The 26,051-nt window shown below is 40.2% G+C and overlaps 1 protein-coding gene across 1 annotated transcript in view; it reads right to left on the bottom strand.

The window, feature by feature from the left end:
- WDR19 (WD repeat domain 19) overlaps positions 1-26,051 on the bottom strand; it is a 107,429-nt gene that overhangs the window by 13,001 nt on the left and 68,377 nt on the right. Inside the window, exons 21-32 of the mRNA XM_026508747.4 lie at positions 25,819-25,876; positions 22,935-23,075; positions 22,771-22,853; positions 22,223-22,306; positions 20,872-21,018; positions 20,428-20,552; positions 18,249-18,361; positions 16,599-16,667; positions 6,904-6,981; positions 5,482-5,578; positions 3,772-3,896; positions 819-900 (exon numbers count right to left, since the gene is read on the bottom strand). Of these exons, the coding sequence (XP_026364532.1) occupies positions 819-900; positions 3,772-3,896; positions 5,482-5,578; positions 6,904-6,981; positions 16,599-16,667; positions 18,249-18,361; positions 20,428-20,552; positions 20,872-21,018; positions 22,223-22,306; positions 22,771-22,853; positions 22,935-23,075; positions 25,819-25,876 (1,202 nt within the window). The remainder of the gene's footprint in view (positions 1-818; positions 901-3,771; positions 3,897-5,481; positions 5,579-6,903; positions 6,982-16,598; positions 16,668-18,248; positions 18,362-20,427; positions 20,553-20,871; positions 21,019-22,222; positions 22,307-22,770; positions 22,854-22,934; positions 23,076-25,818; positions 25,877-26,051) is intronic.

The following is a 26,051-nucleotide window of genomic DNA, read 5'->3' as shown; positions in this document are numbered from 1 at the left end:
GTCTTTTAGCTGAAGAATGTTATAATGACATGTTGTGAAGAATAATGGACCCTCTGTAGCGGCAGTGGCCTGTCGTGGTTGAGAGCAGGGTCAGACTTACTAGCTAACACTGTGATCTTGGGCAAGTGTTACTTCACTTCTTTTCCCTCCGTTTGCTTCTCTTGTAAAATAGGGAAAATAGTAAGAGTACTCATGGGTGTAGTTTTGAGGCTGTTATCCTTAGATCGGCTTGATCTTGGCTGGCATCTGGGAACTTGGGACTTTGGGGGAGTTTCTGCCATTTCCAGATCAGAGCGGCTCACTGTGCCTAAACTCTTTGCACAGACAGTGTGGTTTGTGCTGAACACCTGCTTTCTGGGGGTCTGGAAATGTTCACGTGCCAAGCAGGGGGCACCTATGTGACCAGCCCCCAGTACAACCCCTGGGCACTGAGTCTCTCGTGAGCACCTCCGGTAGACACCATTTGGATGGGCTGTCACAAACTCACTGCTGGAGGAGTCAAGTGTGTCCTGTGTGACTCCACTGGGAGGGGACTCTTGGAAACTTGCCCCTGTTCTCATCCAGACATCACCCCATGCGCCTTTTCCCTTTGCCCATTTGGTTTTGTATTCTGCTGCTGAATAAATCTTAGCTTCAGTACTATGTGTTGAGTTGTGTGAGTCCTAGTGAACTTGGGGGTGGTCTTGGGGGAGGGGGGTGAGGATTAAATGAGTTGATCCGTGTAGAGAACAGTGGCCGGCAGAGTCAGTGACTGCAGATCTTACAACGCCACACTGAGGCACGACTCTGGGTGACAGGCCCTTCTCAGTAGGACTTACGTGACGGAAACTTGCTGATGTTGTTGGCCACCCGAATAAGCATACGTGCCCCTTTCGAATGATCTCCGTTTTTAACGTGAATCTGAAATAAATGACATTTTACTGTTCTTAAGAGATTTCGATTAACTGTAATTCATGCTTTATTCCCCCAAATAATCAACTCATCATGACCCTGAACAGAGTTGTCCCATGATCCTCACAGCCTTACGTGACTTCTGGCACTTGGGATTTCTCCTTTATTTCTCCTTCCAGCAGCTGCTGCCTGGCACGCTGGCCTCACTGGCCTTACCCCTCCTCTACGCTCTGTGTTTTATTTCGCCCCAGACCATGGGACATGAGTTCAAATCCCTGATCCATCTCTTACTGGCCATTTTTGGAGGGCTAATAATACCAACTTTGCCAAGTTGTGAGACCCGAAAGCTGAGTCTTTCAGGCAGAAAGAAAGGATGAGTTGTTAAAGAAAGAGGGCAAAGGGGCAGCGGCAGCTGGAAGGCCAGAGACTGGGTGAGTACTGGGTATGAGTGGGGCCTGTGCCGCTTAGGATGAGAGGAGGCTTGGAGAGTCAACAGGGCCAGGCCACGATGTCGCCGTAGTATACAGCGAGACAGGGCAGCCCACAGAGGTAAGGCAGGGGTGGGGGGTGTTGTGAGGTAGGGGTGGGGGTGGAGAGGAGTAGACCGAATAGGAGGCAGAACTGGTGGTATTTGGTGAGAACGTGCAGGGTGAGTTCAGAGTAACTCACAGGCATCCGGTCTAAGCAACTGGATGATAGCATCATCTCCTGAGCGCGGCTACGTGATAAATACTAACTGAATCTAAAGAAGGGGTAGGGAACCCCTGCTGCTTGTCCTGCGCAGACTCGGCCTCAGACCGCCCAGCTCCGTCATCCAGACCCAAAGGCCCCAGGCTGTCCCTCAGCCAAAATCCCTGTCTCAGCTCTGGGAGGAAGCATTCACCAAAGCTGTCTTGACAGCTCCCGAAATGTGGATGACTTTCTTTGGTCCTTTGTGTCAAAGATGCCTGTCACATTTTTCCATCAATTTGTTCTTACTTGAAAAGGTTTAACAGTTTCCATTTTGATATCACGAGCAGTTACAAGTCTTGAGAATGTTTGGCGCTTGCGTGAGAGTCGAGAACTACAGCAAACTGGGAGAGTTCCAGGGTGGCCTTCAATGGGGGGGGAAGAGGGCATCTGGCTGGTCTTACGTAAGTGACAGGCCAGCTCTTGGGGCCAGAGGAAAAGAAAAAGACTTGAGAACCATCCCTGTGACTTAGGGTGGTAGAAAGCCCTGGTCCTGGAGGGCTGCTTATAGGACTCCCTAACTTTTGCTACCCATCTTCCACCCCCCAAAGCTCCTCTTTGCTGGGTTCTGTGCCCCCAGCACATGGGCACCACCACTCACGTCTGCAGTTGAGAGACTGCGCTTCTCCTTTTCTACTCCTCTCCACATGAGAAGGGGACCCTCCTGCTGTTCTGGAGGGAGATGTACTCTCGAGGGTTGCAAATAGGAATTCTAGCTTTTTTCTTACCATCAGTGTTACAGAACTGTGGGGCCTAATATGGCAGCCCACTAGCCACATACGGCTATTTAAATTTTAAAATTAAAATTATATAAAATTAAAAACTGAGTTTGTCAGTTGCACTAGATGTGTTTCCGGTGCTCCACAGCCAGGCTAGTGGCTGCCATATGGGGCGGCACAGACACAGGTCACTTACAACACTGTAGACAGTTCTGGATAGCACTGGTAGAGATCATTATTAGAATCTAAATCATTCATAACATGACTCCTCTATCCTGGGTACCGTCAAAATTAAATAAGCTCTTGTGGACTGGCCTGGAAACCAAATTAGCATTAACATGGGAAGATGTACTTTGATATAATGAAAATTTGGAAAAAATGTAAGTTGGAATCTGCCTGTATCTTTACAAAGATATATGTGTAAATATATGTATACTGATATATATTTACACATATACAGCATTTAAGTAAATTGTACATACAAGTATTTGAGGTTTGCATGCTATAGTTTGTTTTTATTAAGAATTACTAATTGAAAAGACAGAATACACAACTGGACATAAATATAATCCTAATGTGGTAAAAAAAAGTGCACACGTGTATTTACTGAAGTATAGAGGATATATACAGCACAGTGTTAACAGCTGTTACATCTGGTGATGGACTTAAAGAATAAATTACTTTTTCATTATACTTTTCCACATTCTCTAAATTTTCTCTGAGAATATGTACTATTTTTATATTCAGATGAAAACTAAATAGTATTAAAAATTGTGGAATTGTATAAAACCCACTATCTTAGAATTTATAAACTAGTAAGCTCTGCTTAAACAAAGATGTCTTAAGTAAATCTTTTTGACCACGTAATACACTTACGTGCTTCAGAATCAAGACAAGACAGAAGCACATACACAGAGCGACCTGCTCTCCCTCTCGTTCCCACTGGGGTCTGCTGCCATGCTGCCTCTGCCCCATGTCGGCTTCCCTTTAGGAAACGACTTTTGCTAGCAAGACTTTTGAGTCTGTTTCTAGTTTTATTTGCAATGAATATATATTCATTCTTATTTTTTACCCTTTCGTACACAAAAGGTAGCAGACTGTATAATTATGCTGTGTGTTGCTGTTCTTAACAATACAGAGATCTAGAAAATCACTTTAGGGCGCCTGAGTGGCTCAGTGGGTTAAGCGTCTGCCTTCGGCTCAGGTCATGACCCCAGGGCCCTGGGATCGAGCCCCACATTGGGCTCCCTGCTCAGCGGGGAGCCTGCTGCTCCCTCTGCCCCTCCCTGCTGCTCCTGCTCGCTCGCTCTCAAAAAAAAAAAAAAAAAAAAGGGCAGTCACTCTAATCCAATGGAGAGGTGCCCGTAAGAAATCCCTTCAGGTGATAAACTCACTTGGCGGATCATGTCCCAAGTCACTCAGAGGGCCTCACCTTCACTAGGACGTAACTGTGCAGAATCATGAGGTTGGTGGCCATCTCAGAGGGAATTTTGATCTTCTGGGATTTAAGTTCTGCATACATGCTAAAGAGAACGTCGTGTGCGTTCCGATAGTTTCCTGGAAAAAAGGAGGCAGATGACATTATTGCAGAGGATGAAATCTGAGGACTTTCTCTGGGCCCTCATTTTATTTCTTTAAAGTTTTTATGTAAATTCCAGTTAGTTAACATAGAGTGTAACATTAGTTTCAGGTGCACTATACAGGGATTCAACACTTCACACATCACCTGGTGCTCGTCACAATGTGGGCCCTCATTTTTTACGAGTAGATTTTGTTATTAGCAGTATCTTTATAATTTACTACATAAGGTAACTTAGTTTTTCCTGTGGTAACTGATGGTACTAACATCCAGCCAGTCCTTCAGGGAGAAAATGCTGTCATCCTACACATCTCCCTCTTCCTCAGGATACCACCTGCCACCAAAGCCAATGGGTCATCAAGTTTCTAAGGCTCCCAAATCCAGCCTGGCCCCAGGCCCACTTCCGTGCTTCTCGCCATCCCTCCGCCATCGCTCCGCAGCAGCGTGCTCGTCGGGAGTGCTCTCTGCTGCTTCTGCCTCCATTCTGATGTCACAGTGTCCTTGTAAAGACCTCAGGTTCGCAATCCAACAGAAAACCCTCCAGGGCCTTGGGATCGAGGGCAAATGCCTGAGCAAAGGGCCTGAGCCCTTCGGGACCTGCCTCTGCCCACCTTACTGACCTGACATCACCCGCCCCTCCCTCTGTGCCACGGTCGGTGCCCCTGCGTCCCCTGCCGCCGCTCTCCCTGCACACCCCTTTCTCCCTCACCTCCTGCCATCTCAGCCTTTCAAAACTCGGCTCACACATCTCCGTCCTCGAACTCCCCGTATCCCCCACCCTCAGGATGGGGTGGCTCCCTCTCCCGGTGCCCTTCTAATGGACTTCCTCTCCATTCTGGCGCTTCTCACCCTGTATAACAACTCTGAACCACTTGCTGTCTCTCCCACAACAGGACTCCCTAAGGTGGCACCCTGCTCAGTCTTCTGAATCCTGAGCTCCCACCGCGTCTCCTGCAGTAGGTGTGAGACCAACGCAAACTGAATAATGACTTATTTAATTCCCTAGTTGCCAAACTGTGTTCCATATTTATGAACACCTAAAAGAATCAGCGTGCAAAAACTAGTGAAGATGTCCGACTAATTCTCTTAGTCAATAAATACTTAGAGAGCATGTAAGTAAGTGAACAGAACTGTTCTGGAGGTTCTAAAAACAGTCCCTGCATACTAGTAAGAACTACATCGATTAGAACACCACGTCATCTCCCATCTTCTAACGTCTTTTCTGCTGTTTAAGCCAAATACATAGGATGGAAAGAAAGTGCTGCACGGTGTGGGAGAGGGGCTGCGGGCTGGCGAGGGCGGAGAGGCCGCCGTGCAGGAGACAGGAGCTGCGAGGCCGCAAAGGGGAGAGGAGAGAGTGTGAGCAAGAGAAGGTGTTAGTGGAGTTATTCTGTGATGGGGAATTATCTCACTTCTCTCGAACCCAGAAATGGTCATTTCCCTAGTCTTCTGGGTTCACAGCAAACCCGGATTAGAAAAGGGCTATTCCTTCCTGCGCAGAAAAGGGGCTGGAGCTTGATTCCACTACTGGAATATGAGAAACACAGGAACGCCGGGGCCTACCGGCAGACTGCTCTTCTCTGGCGATGATGATGGCAGTGCGGGCGGCCTCTCGGTACTGCTTCAGGGCCATGTACAAGCGGAACAGGTACTTGGCGTCCTGACAGACAAACCGCAGAGAAACATCACTTTCTTTGTTAGCTAAAGGGAGAAACACCTAAAATTTTGCATTTCAGTTGGAGTCCACTTTTGATGAGGTTTTTAAAAAAATCCATTGAATAAAGAATTTATTTATCAAGTATTTATTCGTAGTTTAATATATGCCAGGTCGTATTCTAAGTACTTGAGAAATACTAATGTGTTTAAATCCTCATGCCCTCCCTGGGAGGAAGGCTCGATGATATACTAATTGCACTGATGAGAACCTAACCTAATGGGACCTCTCCAGAGTCAGCCACGGTGATGGGGCTTCAGAGTCCGTGCTCCTAACCCCACTCCGTGGACTTCTTGCCTGTGTGCTTAAAATCAAAATATATTCTTATGCAACGTACCAACTTTGCAAAATTTCAAAAACTTTTACACCTACACAAATTTCTCTGGCCCATAAAAAACCTTTGGCCTTTGACTACTTTCTATGGCCTTTGACTATTTTCTATTCCCGTTCTCTTTACCTCTAGACAATTTCCTATGCTGGCTTCCTGATTACTAGAATAAGCGGACATTAGGTGAGCTGGCTGGGAAGAGTTTAAGGGCCTGTGCCCTTCGGCAGGTTAATTTAGCCTCCCTGCATCTCCGTGTCTCTATCTGTGAAATACTGGAAATGGACTTGGGGATCAGTTTCACTATAATCCTCTCCAGCTATGACATTCTAGCGCCTTCTCTCCAAGTCAGTAACTTGACTTCCTTCACAAGAAAATCACCTCAAACATCAAAGCCAAAGGGAAGAAAAAGCTCCAGGGTCTTCTCCATGGAAACCGTCCTCATCAGTACTGAAAGAAGACCAGTGTCTGTATGAACTCCCAAGAGTCACATGCTTTGAAAATATGTTCTTAATGATTTACTTCTACTTTATATTTACAGTGAGTTACTTTTAAGCTAAATATGATTGCTATTAATTCCCATAACTTTTGAAATATGAACAAAGCATATTGATTTTTAGGGATTAATGCTAACTCATAGTTCTAATAGTATTTTTAATAGTTCCCAGAACAAATAAAACTCTTTAACCTTTGAGGAAAATGGTGGGTGGTGAGAATCATTATCTTGAGGGTTGTGCCTATGGCACAGGTGGCAATGCCAATTTCAAGGAGTGAATATATCCAATATCCTCTAAAATGCAGGGTCTGTCTAGCAGACCGCAAGCTGTATTCAGAGAGAAAATGTGGTAAGTCTACGATGCAGAAGCCCTCATAGGTAAAAACAGGGCAGAATAAAGTCAGATCATAACTAAAATACTTAAAACCCAAGGGACAACATTTCTAGTACCTTAGGCACGCCATCACTCTCTCCCATCAGGTGGTCTATCAGCTGACTGGTCAGCAGTTCATCTTTGGCCTGACCAACCTGTTTAGGAAGAGAAAGAAACTGTAAATTCAGCATCTTAAAACTACAAAGGAAGGGGAGTGGGAGGAGACAGATAATCTTGTGCTAAGGAAATGGAATAAAAAAATTGTAAAATTACCCAAAGTCAAGTGCCTGACATGATACAAATTCAGGGTTTTTCTTCATTCATTTGTAGTCTCCATTAATAAGACTCTATCCTTAGAAGCTATAGCTTCTCTAAGTTGCTTTATCAAAAGGCCATGTTTTTTTCCCCACACACAACATACTTCTTGGATGTTTCAGTAAACACTTTCTTAAGTGACTCTGACGTCTAGATAACAGGGTCCTGAGCGCAGGGACCAGGCCTTCTGCGACAGCATAGCACCAAGCGTGGCACCTCCAGCGCTCCCCAAGGAAATGCACTTGGCCAGGGCCACCTGGAGGCCAAAGCAGAAAAAGTATGGCCATAGGATCCCAGAAGAGGACAGGTGGCTGGAAGTGTGAATAGGGTTCTGGAAAGGACGCTGGCCTGGAGACCTAGATCTGAGAGTCACCTCCATGAGGGTCAGAGTTCAATCACTGATGTGTTGTGTGGTGTTGATCAGGAAAAATTATGGACCACATTGGAGGATGGAAATGTGTTGGTTTTAGCTAGTAAGAATAATTATTGCCAAGAGTAGGAGGCTTAAGAGTCTTATGTCTATAAAAACGGGGTGAGCCAAGAACACAACTGGAGCTCCGCCAAAGGGAACGAACACTGAAGAGTGCAGCGCTGCCCTCATCATATTCATGACACAGTGAGAAAAGCCACCGGAAAATGAAGGAGACGGTCATTAGGACAGCAACCCTGGCCCAGGTTGTCACACCTCAGGGGAAAGGATAAAGAGAAGTTTGAAAGATCCTTGTGCATAAGGGATCGTAGCGAACCTGTGGAGTGGCGAGTGGGGGCAGAATTTCTACACACGTGTGTGTCGGCAGTGCAAGAAAGCTCAGCTTTGATAAATCTGTTGCCTCTGCTTTTACCGCTGCTATAAAAGGAAGGAACGCTGTAAGGAGAAATCCTGTACAGTTCCTCATCTTGATGGCTTCTGTGGATGGTTTGGGGTGAAGAAGCCAGTACAGAGACATGGTCAAAGCAAGGGCTCTGGAGTCAGCCTGCCTGAGGTCAAGAGATCACCTGTGTGATCTTCACCAGTAACTCTTGGCACCTCAAAGAGAATAAAATAACACCTAACTCACAGTATTGTTTTAAGGATTAAAATACCTTAAAGGGCCCGGACTGGTGCTAAGCAGATGTGTTGGCGGATACAGCAAACAAAAATACAGGGCCACGTGGTTAAATCTGAATTTCAAAGGGTTGAGCACAACCAAAATGTCAGGATAGATGGACAGGGGAGCCAGTAAGGAATAGATGTGGCCGCTCAGAATTAACATTAAAAGGAGGATGGAGACAGAATGCTGAGGAACACTTACATTTAAGGAGCAGAGGAGTCAGTGCAGGAGGCTGAGAAGGGACCATCTGGGAAGTAATTGGAAAAGCAACGTTCTAAGGGAGTAAACATTTCAGGAAACGTGTAGTATAATAGCGTAAAATGCAGCCATAACATGGAATAAAGACTGAGAAGAGACTCATGAATTAAGCACATAAGAGATCAGTGGGGACCTTTCAGAGAAGGTTTACAGAGAAGTGAAGGCAGAAGCTGACTGCAAAGAGGCAGGAGGGCCTCCAACACAGCTAATGGACACTGTGAAGACCCATCTTTCTCATCCAGATCATGGGTTCCCACAGGTAATGATTCCCAATGAGGGCTCTACTCCACACACATCAACACACATACACCAAGACTGTATTTCAGAAACGTCAGGGGTAGAGGATGGAGGTGGGTGAAGTATGAATATTTTTAAGATATTCTCAATTATGGGGTCAGCAGGTAAGAGTGCACAGATTGTAAGAAAATTCAAGTCGGGAGGGGGTCTTAAGGTGGAAAGGAATGGAGGACTGGAAGGAAATTTATATCATCTATATAGTGCTTTCACTGAGCTGGGAACCAACATGTGTTCAATTCAGCAAATATTTATTGAGTGCCCACAATGTGCTAACCACTCTATGAAAAAATAGGTCCTTGACCTTGAGGAGCTACTAATCTGAAGGGGGTAACTGCAGTGGGAAGTGATGTTCAAACTACGTAGAGAAGATTCTAAGGAGGGTGAAATTTCATCCAGAGGGCAGTTGAGGAAAGGCTTGTGTATGCAGTAGGTCTTGCATGTTGTGTAGGAGTGTGAAGACAGGTGTAGGACGGAGGGTGGCCTAGGTGTAGGGGCCAGCAAGAGTGAAGGAACAAAGGAAGGGGAGCCCTGAACTATGCAGGTAAAAGTGGCCAGTTTAGTGTAGCATAGACTACCGACCTAGAGGACTGAATAGGCAATTTGCTTGGAAAGAAGACTTAGGGTTTAGTCCTAGCTCTATTACTTTCTATTTGGGTGGCTTTAGGTTAGTCATATCCTCTGGGACCTCCGTTTCCTCATCAGTAAAATGAAGGAGGTCAGACCGATCACCTGCAGGGGTACCTAAGATTCTGTGATTCTTGAAGGATAGCTTGGGAATAAATTGTGAAGCAACGGGGAGCCACTAGAGGGTCTGCAGCTAGAGAATACAAGGATTCAAAACCGAACTTCAGGAAAATTATCCAGGAGTGAAGTTCAGAATGCACTTGTTTGAATGCATGAAGTAATCCCAGTAATGGATAATAAACACAAATACGTTGGTTTTATAGGCTACATGTCCCCGACTTAATAAAACTTATTATTATAAAATATATAGCGTAACACCTAGAAGGAGATACTGTAGAATTAAAGAATACCAATAAAAGGAGAAAAAATTTGATAGCTGCAAGGGACATCTAGAATTTTGTCTGATATTGATTCCTTTCAGTCTTCTGAAAAATGCTCCTATTCCCGTTTCAACCATGGGGTTCTAGTGGGACTTTTGTGCCTCAGAGGACCCCATTCTCCATGACCATAGACGTGGGAATGTCAAGGGGTGGGGATTTAACCCAGTTTGCCAAAGCAGGATATTCCACCCCTGGGGCCACTAGTTGTTTAATCTTGGAATGGACACCAGCTAATCAAATCAGAGCCCTTCTTGGGACCAGAATTCCAGTTCATCTTTAGTAGGAAGGGTGGGAAATGTATTCTTGAGAACTACTGGAAGTCTTGAGTCCAGCTTTCTGGAGGAAGTAGGTCTTAGAAAATGTTGTGGATATGCAGAGAAAACCAGAGAATATAACTATTTTTATAATAAAATAAAATGGCATTATGTAGATGGCCAGAGAATAATTTCCATTCTTTAATAATTTCACTGCATGGTGATGGGTAGTAAGGAGGGCACGTATTGCATGGTGCACTGTGTGTTATACACAACTAATGAATCATCGAGCCTTACATCGGAAACCGGGGATGTACTGTATGGTGACTAACATAATATAATAAAAAATCATTAAAATAAAAAAAAATAATTTCACTGCAACTTCAAATTCAGATACTTCTAGAAAATACTAATTTTTATGTCACAATAAAAAATGCCCACATTTATACCAAAAAGGCTTAGAAACAGAATATTCCTAGTATTTAAATTATGGTCTCTAAACTATTTCTCACTAAAAGGAATCAGAACTCCCTAGAGAAATGGCTGATTCCAGGTCTGGGGCAAGAAATGGAACCTGGCCACAGCGATTAGGCAAGAAAATGAAATAAAAGGCATCCAGATTGGAAAGGAAGAAGTTAAAGTGTCACTATTTGCAGATGACATGATACTATACATAGAAAACCCTAAAAAATCCACCAGAAACCATTAGAACTAATAAATAAATGCTGCAGGATACATAATCAATATGCAAAAATTTGTTGCATTTCTATGCACTGTTAATGAAACATAAGAAAGAGAAATTAATAATCCCATTTGCAAGTGCATCAAAAAGAATAAAATACCTAGCAATAAATTTAACCAAACAGGTGAACGATCCGTACACTGAAAACCATAAGTCAATGATGAAAGAAATTGAAGACGACACAGATAAATGGAAAGATAGTCCATGCTCATGGATTAGAATAATATTGTTAAAAATGTCCCTATTACCCAAAGCAATCCAAGATTCAGTGTGATACCTATCAAAATTCCAATGGCATACTTCACAGAACTACAATAATTCTAAAATTTGTATGGAACCACAAAGATCCCAGATAGCCAAAGCAATGTTGAGAAAGAAGAACAAAGCTGCATGGAGGAATCATGCTCCCTGATTTCAAATTATACTACAAAGCTAAAGTAATCACAATAGTATCGTATCAGTACAAAAACAGACACACAGATTAATGGAACAGAGTAGAAAGCCCAGAAATAAACCCACAAATATAGGGATGATTAATCTATGACAAAGGAGTCAAAAACATACAACGAAGAAAGGACAGTCTTTTTAATAAAAGTGTTGGGAGGGGCACCTGCGTAGCTTAGTTGGTTAAGCATCTGACTCTGGATTTTGGCTCAGGGTCAGGACATCAAGCCCTGTGTCAGGCTCCATGCTAAGCCTGCTTCGGATTCTGTCTCTCCCTCTCCCTCTGCTCCCCACCTACTCGTGCTCTCTCTCTAAAAAAAAAAAAATTAAAAATAAATAAAAAATAACAAATAACAAAATAAAAGTGAACAAGACAGTTTCAGCCCCAGCCCCTCACCAACAAAGTTGGGAAAACTGGAAAGCCACATTGAAAAGAATGAAACTAGATAACTTTCTTATACCATACGTTAAAATTAACTCAAAATGTACTAAAGACTTGAACGCAAGACCTAAACCCATAAAATTGCTAAACAAAAACACGGGGGTAAGCTCCTTGACATCAGTCTTAGTGATGTCTTTATAAATCGGACTCCAAAGGCAAGGCAAACAAAAGTAGAAGTAAACATACGGGATTACATCAAACTAAAAAGTTGCACAGCACAGGAAACCATCACCAAAAGGAAAAGGAAACCTACTGAATGGGAGAAGATATTTGCAAAAACTATATATCCAATAAGGGGTTAATATCCAAAATATATATAAAAAATTCATACAACTCAACAACAACAAAACCAACCTGATTAAAAAATGGGCAGAGGATCTGAATAGATATTTCTCCAAAGAAGACATATAAATTGCCAACAGGCACATGAAAAGATACTACACAACAGTTATTAGGAAAATGCAAATCAAAACCACGATATCACCTAACCCCTGTTAGAATGGTTATTATCAAAAAGACAAGAGATAACAAGTGTTGGAAAAGATGTGGAGAAAAGGGAACCCTGGTACACTGTCGGTGGGATTTTAAATTTGTATAATCACTATGGAATACAGTATGGAGATTCCTCAAAAAATTAAGAACAGAACTACCATATGCCCCAGCCATTCCACTTCTCAGTATTTATCCAGAGAATATAAACACACTAATTTAAAAAAAATGTGCCCTTATGTTCGTTGCAGCATTTACAATAGCCAAGATATGAAAACAAGTGTCCATTGATAGGATGAATGAAAAAAGATGTGGTGTATATATATAATGGAATACTACTCAGCCATAAAAAAGAATGAAATCTTGCCAAATGTGACGACAGGGATGGACCATGAGTGTATTACACTCAGTGAAATAAGTTCAAGAAAGAAAGATACCACATGATTTCACTCATATGTGGATCTAAAACAAAATAAAACCAAAACATATTCATAATTCACTCATGATTCGTATCTTGGCTATATATATGCTATATTATGATATTAAAAACAAAAGCACCTCTGGAGGTCATCTTTGGTGGATGCTAGGGAACCAACTCATTATTCTTAAAACTAGTAAACAAAGGGAAAAAATTAAGTATTTACCCTACTTTTCCTTTGTCTTAGTGTAACAAAATAGCTGATGTGGAATTCACAAGGAATGACAAATATCATCATTTTGCAACCCCGAATAAAATAATGGATCTAGGTAATGAATATTAATGGCTGCTGAAATCATTAGGTGAAAGGCTGATGGGAAACCTTATAAAGCAGGGACCAGGCTGACCACTTCAACACCCAGTAACCCATCTTAACACCATAAAAACAGGGATGACAAGCTATGGGCTATTATAGACTGAATGTTTATGTACCCCCCCAAATTCATATGTTGAAGCCCTACCCCACAATGTGATTATATTTGAAGATAGGGCCTTTGGGAGTAATTAGAGTTAGATGAGGTCATGAGGGTGGGGCCCTTATGATGGGATTAGTGGTGTTATAAAAAGAGGAAGGGAGAGAAATCTCCTGGAAAGGCCATGTGAGGACACAGCAAGAAGGTGGCCATCTACAGCCTGGAAATAGCTCTCAACAGGAACCAAGGGGTTCCTGATCGAGGCTGGTCCCTTGATCTCAGCCTTCTCAGCCTCCAGAGCTGTGAGAAATAAATTTGTTTTGTAAGTCACCTGGTCTGTGATAGTTTGTTAAGGCAGCCTGAGTGATTAAGATATGAGCCTACTTAAGCGGAATAAGTCAATCAGAGAAAGACAATTATATGATCTCACTCATATGTAGAATTTAAGAAACAAAACAGAGGATCATAGGGGAAGGGAGGGAAAAATAAAACAAGATGAAATCAGAGAGGGAGACAAACCATGAGAGACTCTTCATCACAGGAAACAAACTGAGGGTTGCTGGAGGGGAGGGGGGTGGGGGATGGGGTAACTGGGTGATGGACATTAGGAGGGCACGGGATGTAATGAGCACTGGGTGTTATATAAGACTGATGAATCACTGACCTCTATCTCTGAAACTAGTAATACACTATATGTTGATTAATTGAATTTAAATTTAAAAAATTAAAAAAGATCCAAAATAGACCCAAACAAAATCCTAACAAGAAAAAAAAAAGATCTGAGTCTACTGATGTGATGAAATACGAAGTACGTGGCACCATCTAGCAGTCATTTTCCTAAAAATGTCAAATCTATATCTGATCAAGTATCTAGATTTAATTACCAGTTAGTGGGAAATATAGATGGGGAAATTTGCATCCTAACTAGATGTTCGGTAACATCAAGAAATGACTGTTAGAGAAATTGCAATGCAATGTTGGGAATGTAAAATGGTTTAGCTGCTTTGGGAAACAGCTGGGCAGTTCCTCAAAATGTTAAACATAGAGCTAACATATGGCCTAGCAATTCCTAGGTATACACCTAAGAGAAATGAGAACACATGTCTACACAAAAACTCGTACACACATGTTAACACCAGCATTACTCATAAAAGCTCGAAAGTAGAAACAACCCAAATGTCTATCAACTGATGAATGGATAAACACGATGTGGTCGAGTCCTATACGGAATGTTATTCAGCCACAAAAAGGAATGAAGTATTAGTATATGCTACCACACAGCTGAACCTTGAAAACATTCTAAATGAAAGATGTCAGACACAAAGGTCACATGTTGTATGGTTCCATTTATATGAAATGTCTAGAGTAGGGAAATCCACAGAGATAGAAAGTAGATTATAATAAAGAATACATAAAACACAACAATTAAGAGAGTGTGGTAGTGGTACGGGGAGACAAATCAATGGAACAGAATACAGAATCCAACACCAGACTCACACAAAAATGGTCATTTTGTCCATGACAAACACTCCACGGTAATTCAGTGGGGAAAAAAATGGTCTTTTGATAAATGGTGCTGGATCAACCAGATATCCATGTGGGAAAAAAAGATTCCTGACTCCTACCTCACACCATACACAAAAGTTAATTCAGGATGGGCACAGGCCTAAATAAGAAAGGTAAAATGAAATCTCTAGAAGAAAACGTATGGGATGGGCAATGATTTCTCAAATAGGACTAAAAAACACTAACCGTTAGAGAAAAGATTCGTAAGTTGGACTTTTATCAAACTGAGGGCTTCAGAGGGGAGGGGGGTGGGGGAATGGGATAGACTGATGATGGGTAGTAAGGAGGGCACATATTGCATGGTGCACTGGGTGTTATATGCAACTAATAAATCATCGAACCTTGCATCAGAAACCAGGGATGTACTGTATGGTGACTAACATAATGTAATAAAAAAACATTAAAAAATAAATAAATAAAATTTTTTTAAAAAGTCACAATTCAACAAGCAATACTGAAAAATTCAGAATTTCTTTCCATCAAGATACCACTGAAGAATAAAAAGGCAAGCCACAGCTTGAGAAATTTTCACAATACATGTATTTGATGAAAAGACTTGTATCCAGAAATTATAAAAAAAAAAAGTCCCACCAATCAGTAAGAATAAGATGATACAATCAAAAGTTTAAAAAAAGATTTAAAAAGCACTTAGAAAAGAGGATATCCAAACGGCCAATATACTTATGAAAAGTTGCTCAGTATCATCAGTCTTGAGAAAAATGGATTAAAACCATAATGAGGTACCACTATAGATCTCTCAGAACAGCTACAATGAAATAGACGGGTAAGTATGAGTAAAGAGAGCAACTAGATTCTTTCACACTGCTGGTAGAGTATAAATTGGTACAACTACTTTGAAAAAAATGTTTGGCAGTACCTACTATTGCTAAAATATGTGTATCTTATGACCTAATAATTCTACTCCTGGATATAAACCCAAGAAGGCAGAGTGTTACGTCCATCAAAAGACATGAACCAATTTATGGCAACTTTATTCATAATATGCCCAAACTGGAGACAACCCAAATGTCCACTAACGGAACAATGGAGAAATAAACTGTGGTACAGTCACACAGAAGAATACTACACAGCCATGAATAAGAATGAACTATTGCTGGGTGCCTGGGTGGCTCAGTTGGTTAAGCGTCTGCCTTTGACTCAGGTCATGATCCCACGGTCCTGGGATCGAGTCCCGCATCAACCTCCTTGCTCACCAAGGAGCCTGCTTCTCTCTCTGCCCCTCTCCCTGCTCATGTGCGTGTGTGCGTGTTTTCTCTCTCACTCTCTCAAAAATAAATTAAAAAATCTTAAAAAAAACCCCGAAGTATTGTTGCATGCAGTAACACACATGCATTAACAGACTTACTGTTGACTGGAAGAAACTGGACGCAAAATAGTACAAAATACGTATGATTCCCTTTATATGAAATACCTAGACAGATACAACCAATCTATAAGGATAGAGGTCAGAATTGTGGTTACCGTTGGCTGGGGGCACTGACTGGGAGGCAACATGAGAGAGCCTTCTGGCAGCTGGAAATGTTCTATATCTTGATCTCAGTAGGGGTTACACCAGGGTATGTATATGAAAAAATGAGTTATACGCTTGGGATTTGTGCACTTTACTGCATGCAAGTCACACCTCAAAGAAAACCCAAAGGTTCTTATGTTTTATAGACAGATTTTAAACCCATGAACAAATGACATGATGTTTGTGATTTGCTTTAAAATGATATAGGGAAAGAGGTGGGGGTATGACTAACGTAAGACTGGTCATATGGTGATAGCCGTGAAATCAGAGGACAGGCACACGGGGACTTGTTACACTACCTGGTCTACTTTTGTATGCTTTTAAAAACTTCGAAAAGTTTTAAAAAATACTGGCATTCTCGAAAGTTCTCATTGCAGAGTTTACTTACAGTTTCAATTGCCATTTCTATTGCCGCATTATCTTCTGAGCTTGGACACTTCAGGAAATGTTTAAGTGCCTGAAATGAGAATTGCATAGCAATTGAAAATTTCCAGACCGCTTTCCCACTGGGGAAGAACAAAGCTCTCACACACTCAAAGTAATGATAGCTCCTGAAAGTATCTTCCTCTCAGCCAGGGGCGTGCATTGTCTGGGTCTTAAAATAGACACGCGAAAGGCTGAGTGCAGTTTGAACAATGGAAGGATCCAGTGAACCCTCTGAAGAACTGAGTTCCGACTCCTGGTGAGAGGAGAATGAAAAATAAGCCCTCTTTCATTGTGAAGATATAATTATTTTCTTTCATTCGTTTGTCTGACAGACATTTACTGCCCACGTGCTACTCCGTACATGAGACGTGCTGGCTGCTGGGGAGAACCCCAGGAATGACGCGATACGGTCCCTCTTGTTGTATTATGCGCAATCTAACTGGGGAGATCTGTGTAATATGATAATATAAGGAACCAATTATTTTAAGTCACAGCTGGCTAATTCCTCAACACTACACCACACCTATGAAGAAACTGAAGGTTATAAAAGTTTAAATGACAAATGGGCAGTATGACCAGTTGTTTTCATAGGTGCTCTGAGGAAGAAAAGTTGATTAAACATGGGGATGATCCCAAAGGTGCCACCCAGGAAAAAGGATTTGAAGATGAACAGGTCCGTGGTAGGTGGGGAAGAGGGCAGAGAGGAATCTAGAAGAGAACAGGGATGGGGAAAAAAAGCCGTTTCAATGGAAACGGCTGGATGCCAACAGCTGGCTGGGAAGTTTCGGCTCGCTGGTCAATTTGTGGGAATTCTCTTGAGTGCCAATAAGGAGTCTGGACTTTATCTAAGTGGCCAGAAACCGTAAACTGGTGGCCGGAAGAGTTCACACACAGACATGTTTCTTTGGCAGGCGAGGTATTATACAAATATCTGGGCCCATATTTCAAAACTGGGAGACCAAGACTTCTGTTTTTCATGAAAAATCCTCTGATCTGGCATTAGTAGGACCAACTCCTGAAAGGCAACAATGTTCTGGAAGCGGAAAGCTATTTCCTTCAGACCAAAGAGGCGCCACCCAGTGGTCCCCAACTTGCCACATGGCGAGTGCCCAGCTTCACTTAGTTGCATCCCATGCTTGAGCCTGAAATCCCTGCTGGATGGCTCTCTAGCAATGGAAGTACGTACCATTTGGGGAACAAAAATGAAGGATGAGTTACAGGGACAGAAACTAAAAACAGGGAAAATAGAAATAATATTGTAATAATCTAATAGTGAGTGAGGTGAGCCAGGTTTGAATTAAGTTGGTGGTAGTTAGAATGAAAAGGGACAGATGTCAGAGGTACTACAGGGGAAGAATGATTGGCTGTGGGAGACAGAGAATGACTTAAAGTTAACTCAGATTTCAGATCTGGGTGTCTGGGAGCATAATATATTTTAAAATATTTCTGGGGTGCCTGGCTGACTAAGTTGGTGGAACACGTGACTCTTGATCTCGGGCTCGTGAGTTTGAGCCCCACATCGGGCATAGAGATTACTTAAATAAATTAAAAAAAATATTTCCTATAAGCATTCCTGTGGAGTTCAATGTAAATTTTCTTGGGAAATACTAACTCGTGAATATTGGCCACACAGCAAGAAGAATTTTCCAGCCTGAAAATGTCTTTTTTCTCCTTCAAAATACAAGGCGATGCTCTGATAGTCTTCATTAGTAGTACCTTCAGAACCTGCAACAGGAGTTCATTCCGTAAATATCGGAGAACACTTGTTTACCTTTTGTTGTTAACTTAAAAATAAGCTCTCAAAACAGGTGATTAAAAAATTTTAACTGCGAATATCAGTGTTAATATCAGTGTTTGTTTTCATCACAAAATACATTCACCGTCATGACCCCAAATATCAACTCTGTTCCATCTTTTAAACTCTTAAACAGGAATCAGGGCAGGAAATGATGAGGCTCTGTGAGAAACGAGGTTGTGGTTTGACATCACCCTTTGTGACTTTTATCCATCTTTAAGAGCCTCAATCTCATTTCCTGAAACAGGAACAACTAGGAGGACTATAATCGCAGTCATGATGTGCCTAGAGTTTCAGAACAATCATAGGTCAACCTTAATACAAATGTCATCCATCTCCCTGTCTCAGCAATGCCTGGTTTAGACAACTGACTGTATTTGTCAGACAAGTAAGGAGATAACAAGTAGGCCATAGATGCCATTTAAAGATAATTACTGTTTTTCTTTTGGCTTGAAGCTTCAATATGTTAAGCGCAGAGGAAGAAGGACCTCAAATCATTGTTTACATTTACCCAGGGGAGTCGGAGGCCCATTACCACACCAAAGTGTGACGACAGCCCTGGGCCTCCAGCCCAAGGTACACAGAGAGTGTATGCGAGAAGGGGGTAACGAGAGGTGGAGAAAAGTAACCGTGTGTGTGTGTGTGCGTGCGCGTGCACACCGCGTGCACGAGACACAGGATAAGCCACATCCTTACGAAATGAGAAAAACTTAAAACTCGTTAGTGCTATGGTGATTTGCAGTGTTAAGACAGAAATGTCATCTGTCAAGTTAAACATTAATGATTCTAATGTTGTTTTTATCTCTATTTCCTTTTTTTCTTTAGCTCTTTTATTTTCTCCAATTATCTGAATGGCTTTCTAACATATTAGAAGATGCTTTCACCTATTTGTTCCCTTAAAGACTGAAATAAAAATTTTCTCATAAATCCTATCATTAATTCTTATGGTCATGTTGTGAATTTTAAAAAGCAAAATAACACAGGGGCGCCTGGGTGGCTCAGTCTGCTGAGCATTGGCTCTGGATTTCAGCTCAGGTCTTGATCTCAGGGTTGTGAGTTCAAGCGCCACACTGGGCTCCATGCTGGGCAGGGAGCCCACTTAAAAAAATAAAAAATAAAAAAAAATAAAAATAAATTTTAAAAAAGGACAAATACTTTATGACTCCACTTACATGACATACTACGAATAGTCAAATTTATAGAGACAGAAAGGAGGACAGTGGCTACCAGGGGCTGGGGGAGAGGGAAAAGGGGAGATACTGTGCACTGAGTACAGGGTTTTAGCTCAGGATGCTGGAAAAGTTTTGTTGGAGATGGGTGGTGGTGATGGTTGTACAGTGCGAATGTACTTAATATGACTGAACTGTACATGTAAAAACAGTTAAAATGGTAAATTTATGTTATGTATATTTTTCCACAATAAAAACAAAACAACAAAATACCACCGCAAATAATGTTGTGTATGGTCCTTATAAAATGAGAATCTGAAATTATTTCAGTAGTTTCTAAGAATAATTGCAAACAAGGGAAGAAAACCTATGAGCAGGTGTTCTTGGAACATAAAATTCTCTTTTGGACTTTCTTCTGGAAAACCACATCTTGTGTATATCACTCTTCATGAAAGTATAATCACATAATCTTAATTTGCAAGTCAATTTTAAAAATTCATGAAAATATTTCTTAAAAAACTCTTCTGTGTTTTCTGTCGCCTTCATTTTGGAACCTTATTTTAACACTGGTTGACAAGCAGCCGAATTTGGGAAATCTGACCTCTTTTAAAGGTCCCCCCAAAACCTTAATTTTTAAAAATGGTCTTATAATTCCATCTCACTTTAAGACAGTAGGAATCTTGAAATCTGACAAGTAACATACAGATACGCATGTGTCTATGTATTAATGGAGTGTGGGCATGCCAATACGATACTGAGATCATAAGACTCAAGTATTCCTATGATACAAATCTTTAAGAGAAATTAGGGCAAACAGCGGTATTTACCAATAATGTCTGCATAGATTTCCATTTTGTTGTGCTGCTGAGCCAGTGTGAAAGCTTCATTATTACATTTGGACATAACAAGAAATTGGATGGCAGACCCGTAGTCACCCAACTGTAGAAAAAACCTAAAACAAAGTACTTTAATCAGCTTGACTCATTTAAAATAAGTTTGTCATTTGCAAAATAAAATCTTTTTGCAACTACGAGAAGCCATTTAAAGATAAAAATTAGGCACATTGCAGTTCTACACTATACGCTTATATTTGAAAAGCATACGCTCACACGCTGACCACACAAACAGACTTCGAATTTAAACACTTAAATCTAACAAAAAAATTTAAGAAGAATCAATATTCCCTTTGAATTTATTTATGTGACGACGGGAAGTGGGGGCTTTCTTTTAAGGCTAGGTTTTGGAAGTTCAAAAATAAGGCATTCTGTTACCTGGCTACCATTTTGGCGCCATCCAGAGACTGGGTCTCTCTGACAACACTGACAGCCTTTTCTGGATTGTTGAGGTGATCCAGATAGATGCGGATTACACTGGTCCACTGTTTTGCATTCTCATAAGCCACAATAGCTTCTTTGTATCTATAAGAAATATTTAGTCCAGAAAAGCTTTCGTAACACGGTCACATTTGGGGTAAAATGTCAATAGTGGGACAATTTTGTACTGATGGTGGTTGCTTATTTTTCTTGAACTTCTTTGTTCTTCATCAGAAAGAATACAAGGAATCATCTCACTAAACCATGTTCTTTTTAGAGGTTTGATAAACTAACAGTAAAATGTTAATACTGAATTGCATTTTCTCATTATATCTGAACCCATATAATTTTTTACACTTTACTTTTTTTCCCTCACTTCTTTTTCAGTGGGAAGATTATAATAGCAATATAAGCTTATTTTAGAAAACAGAAAATACACACTATTTCACATTTACAGATACAGCGGAGAGTAACATATGAAATCTTTGCATGTCGACCTCTAGATGGAGCTTGAACTTCTCTTCGTTCCCCACTAGCTCTCCAGCGCTTTCCATTTAGTGAGACATTTAGTGAATAGCTCTGGTTCCTACGGTCGCTTTTCTAAAAGTAGAGGGTATTGACCTTTAAAAATCTCTCCATATATATTGCCAAATAACTTTCCAAAGGCTATAGAAGTTATACTTCCATCAGTCATGCATACGGAGTGCATTTTGACAGTCCGGTGATTAGTTTAAACTCTTTCATGATATGACAGATTAAAATAACAGACTGTTGCTTTAATTATTATTAGTGAGGTAGAGCTTTTTCATGTGCGTATGAAATACAATTTCATAATTGTGTCTCCTCCTCTGGGACTCCGACTTTGAGTTTCTTATATCAAGGTCAGAGAATCTTTGTATATTTAGGACATTAACTATCCATTGCGATATCTTGACAGTGTTCTGCGGCTCGCACTGTGCAGTCACAGGTGTGGAGTTCGTATTTCTTCACTGTTTTTGTTCTCTGCATCTTTAAGTTATCCTTCTTAGTAAAAGGACAATCGCTTTGTTTTCATGCCGTATTATATCAAAATATCAACTTTCAGCATTTAATTCTCAAATAAAAAGAGACAGTAGCCTATATTTGAATACACAAGGGATCAATTGAGGTATATATGATATGGGAGAAACTGAACAGTCTGGCACTTCAGGCCAGGTGAAGGGAAAAGATGTTTTCTTCCTCCACTCACAGAGGTTGCAAAGGTCAATGGTTAATTTATCAAACTCACACGGTGCTTTCAATTTGTATGAATTTGAGAAACCATACACACCTTCCATCTGCTTCTTTCGCTTTGGCGTACTGCAAGTGAATCTTCGGGGAAGAAACACGAGGCAGAAGCTCACCAACTTTTGCCCTAGAATGTAGGTGTAGGAGAATAATGTCAGCACTACATTCACCCCCAAAGTAGCTCCCTACAACCAAATGTTAGTTTTTAGGATTCAAAATGCAGCTATCATGATCTTTAAAGAAATCTTGGCTCCTATAGGTAAAAGCAGGTGTAACTGCTTTTCCTTCTGACACCACACCCCTGCCCACCCTCTCTGGGGGAAAATGAAGGCAGTTCTTTAGCTCTTTGGGGACTAATGGGCTTTTTCCTCTAGTCATTTGTCTGATTAGGGATTTCCCCACACCAAACTGATAGGATGCTTTCTTTAGAAAGCAGACTATGAATATGAACTCATTGAGAAAGAAGAAAGAGATAAAGAGAAGAGGGAACAGGATGTCCAGGCAGAAGGAACAGCAAGGAAATAATAGGGGAAACCACCAGGACCCATTCATTTCCACATCTTGCTCAGAACAAATTTTAGCAACTCTTACCAATTCTTACAGCGGATGTAAACAGAGGCTGCTTTGTCATAATAGAGACCTTTTTCATACAGCTGGGCTGCTTCTGAAAATTGCTAAATTAATATGAGATTATTAAAACACTGAATTTATTATATATAAGAGTGCATGAATATTTATGCAGAAAAAAAGCACACCTTCATATTCTCCAATATGGCTCCACAGTCTCTTTTAAGGACCCTGCTGGGATGCTTTAGCGCCTGGTTAACCCCTCGGCGTATGTCTCCCATTCTTATGGACATCTGGGCCACTCCAGCCAGACACACTTCATCATGTTCCTGGAATCATAAGGCAAATAACAAATCAGACCGTAAGTTAAACTGATGTATTTCAGCGAAACAATTAATTTAAATCTAAAATGAGCCCAAACACTACCTTCATTAATCCTTTAGGGCAAATCTCAAGATGATGAAATAACACTGAGTCCTTTTCTTTCTTTTTTTTTTTTTAAATCACCTGTTAGAAAGTTTTATTTTTTTCTTTAGAAGTCTAGATCTTTTCAAATACCATATAATTTTACTCATATGTGGAATTTAAGAAATAAAACTGATGAACATAGAGGAAGGAAAGGAAAAATAAGATAAAAGTAGACAAGGAGATAAACTGTAAAAGACTCTTAACTATAGGGAGCAAACTGAGGGCTGCAGGAGGGGAGGGGGGTGGGGGAATGGGATAGACCGGTGATGGGTAGTAAGGAGGGCACATATTGCATGGTGCACTGGGTGTTATACACAACTAATGAATAATCGAGCCTTACATCGAAAACCGGGGATGTACTGTATGGTGACTAACATAATATAATAAAAAATCATTATTAAATAAAAAAAAAAAAAAAGAAAAAAGAGATTAAGGAAAATCTCAATAAAAAAAAAGAAATAAAACTGATGAACATAGAGGAAGGAAAGGAAAAATAAGATAAAAGTAGACAAGGAGATAAACTGTAAAAGACTCTTAACTATAGGGAGCAAACTGAGGGCTGCAGGAGGGGAGGTGGATGGGGGATGGGGTAACTGGTGATGGACATTGAGGAGGGCACTTGATGTATGAACACCGGGTGTTACATGCAGCTGATGATTCACTAATTCTTCCCCTGAAACTAATAATACACTACATGTTAACTAACTTGAATTTAAATAAAATCTTTAAAAAAAGAAAAAAGAAGTCTAGCTCTTTTACGCTTAACAATGAATTTTTACTACCCCTTGTCATAATGCCTTGTATATCTTTGTACGTCGTCTTTGTATAAAATTTTACGTAAGAAGTAATATGCTTGATACACACAGCATAAATGCTATGAACAAAATTAAGGAAAAAACCGTTTATCAAATTGAAGGTTTCTCCACCAGACATGATTGAACATTAAAAACTTTATGTAACTTTATATAACATAAAAACTTTACGTAACTAACCTGTACTAGTGAAATATAATGTCGGATTGCATTTTATGTGAAGCAGCATGGCTAGTGGAACATTCTGTGATGATGGAAATGTTCTGTATCTGCCTGGGCCAACATGGTAGCTAATAGTCACAAGTGGCTCTTGAGCAGTTGAAAAATGGCCAGTGTGACAGAGGAACTCTGAATTTTAAATTTTATTTGATTTTCAATAATTTAAATAGCCATGTGTGGATAGCGGTTGCTGTATTTGATAACACAGATTAAAAAAAAAAAAACACCTAAAATATATGTAGCCAAAGAAAATATCAAAAACCCGAGTTACAAGGGCAAAGGATATGATTAGGAAATTCATAAAAAGACATATAATTGGCCAATAAATAAAACATGCTCAGCTTCACTAATAATCAAATACACACAAAATATCTTTTTTTTTTTTTTTTGCTTATGAAATTGGTAGAGGAGATAAAACGATAACATTCGATGTCGTTGGAAATGTGGGGGAAATGGACACTTTCACATATGGCCTATAGCTATAGGGTTGCTAAAAATTCTTTAGGAGAGCAACTTGACATTATAAAAAATTGAAAGCATGTATTTTATGACCTAGAAATCCCATCTATAAGAATATAGCCTTCAGAAATACTATCTTAGGTAGTTAGAATATTCATTGCAGTATTTTGATAGTAGAAAAGCAAAAACAATAATAATTCAATAAGGGAGTGGATGAAAAAACTGTGCTACATCTAAACAAGAGAATATTAGAAACTCTTAGATTATAATCGATTTGTATGTATTGACTTGAAAGACCATGAAGAAAGCAGAATGCTGCTTGTCATGGAACGGATTTCAGTTGATCTTTGCTAAATGAATGGAAATGAATGATTTCATATTCAGTAAAAACCCATATTTCATACATATGTATATGCTTACAAGAGATTCTCTGTGGAAATATATAAAACTATGAACACTGGTTACCACTGAGTCGTGTGATAGAGGAGAGAATGGCAGACTCACTTTTCGCATTACACTGCAGTGATTTTTTAAATTGACTGTAATGAAATTGTATTACTTCTGTAATAAAAATTCTAGATATAAAATAGGAAATAAGATTTTCAATCTTTACAAGACATCACGTAAAAACTTCAATTTGTATTACAAAATTTGGCTTCTTGAGCTAAAATTCTGGGATGGGAGAATGGTCTGGAATAGTGGGCAAAAGTCCAGCTTTCCAGGGTCATCATAAAAGATACACCGTGACAGATGAAGTGGCCGAACAGACTTCTACCACGGTTACTGAAACTTTTTAAAAAAGTAAAAGTAAAAGCCTCGTGAAAATCGTATCCTGTAAGTAGGAAGGTATAAAAATTTTACTCCCAACATTAATAAGATGCTCACAGTTAGCATACAAAGGAAAATATAACTTTTTCAGACTGATAAAAATATTTTCATCTTTAGTTTTTAAGTGTTTTTAAATGATTTAACTATATCCTTGCAAAGTTGTTAATAAACCGAAAAAAAGCTCACCTACTAGATATTGAATAAATAAAATGCAATTCAGACCATGGCTTTTTAAATGAAACTAACAAACCTAAAGATAATTACACATATCTTTATTCAAGGTTACCTTATGATCACCAGTTATTCCTTTCTCATAATGAGCCAAAGCATTTACATAATCACCCCTGAAAAAAAAATCAGAGTGAATTTAAATATATAAATATGTATCTTATTTACATATACAAGATTTAAAAGATAGTCTTTGTCACTGAGTTGCTTGAGCTCAGAAAAGATGTGATACACAACATATAAGCTTTTTTTTCAAGTGCAGTTCATTATTATTTGGTACTTTGAAAATAA

Source organism: Ursus arctos, unplaced genomic scaffold (genome assembly GCF_023065955.2).
Source record: "Ursus arctos isolate Adak ecotype North America unplaced genomic scaffold, UrsArc2.0 scaffold_9, whole genome shotgun sequence".
In the NCBI taxonomy this organism is placed as follows: domain Eukaryota; kingdom Metazoa; phylum Chordata; class Mammalia; order Carnivora; family Ursidae; genus Ursus; species Ursus arctos.
The sequence above is the reverse complement of the archived record's forward strand: the minus strand, read 5'-3'. Positions and strand labels throughout refer to the sequence as shown.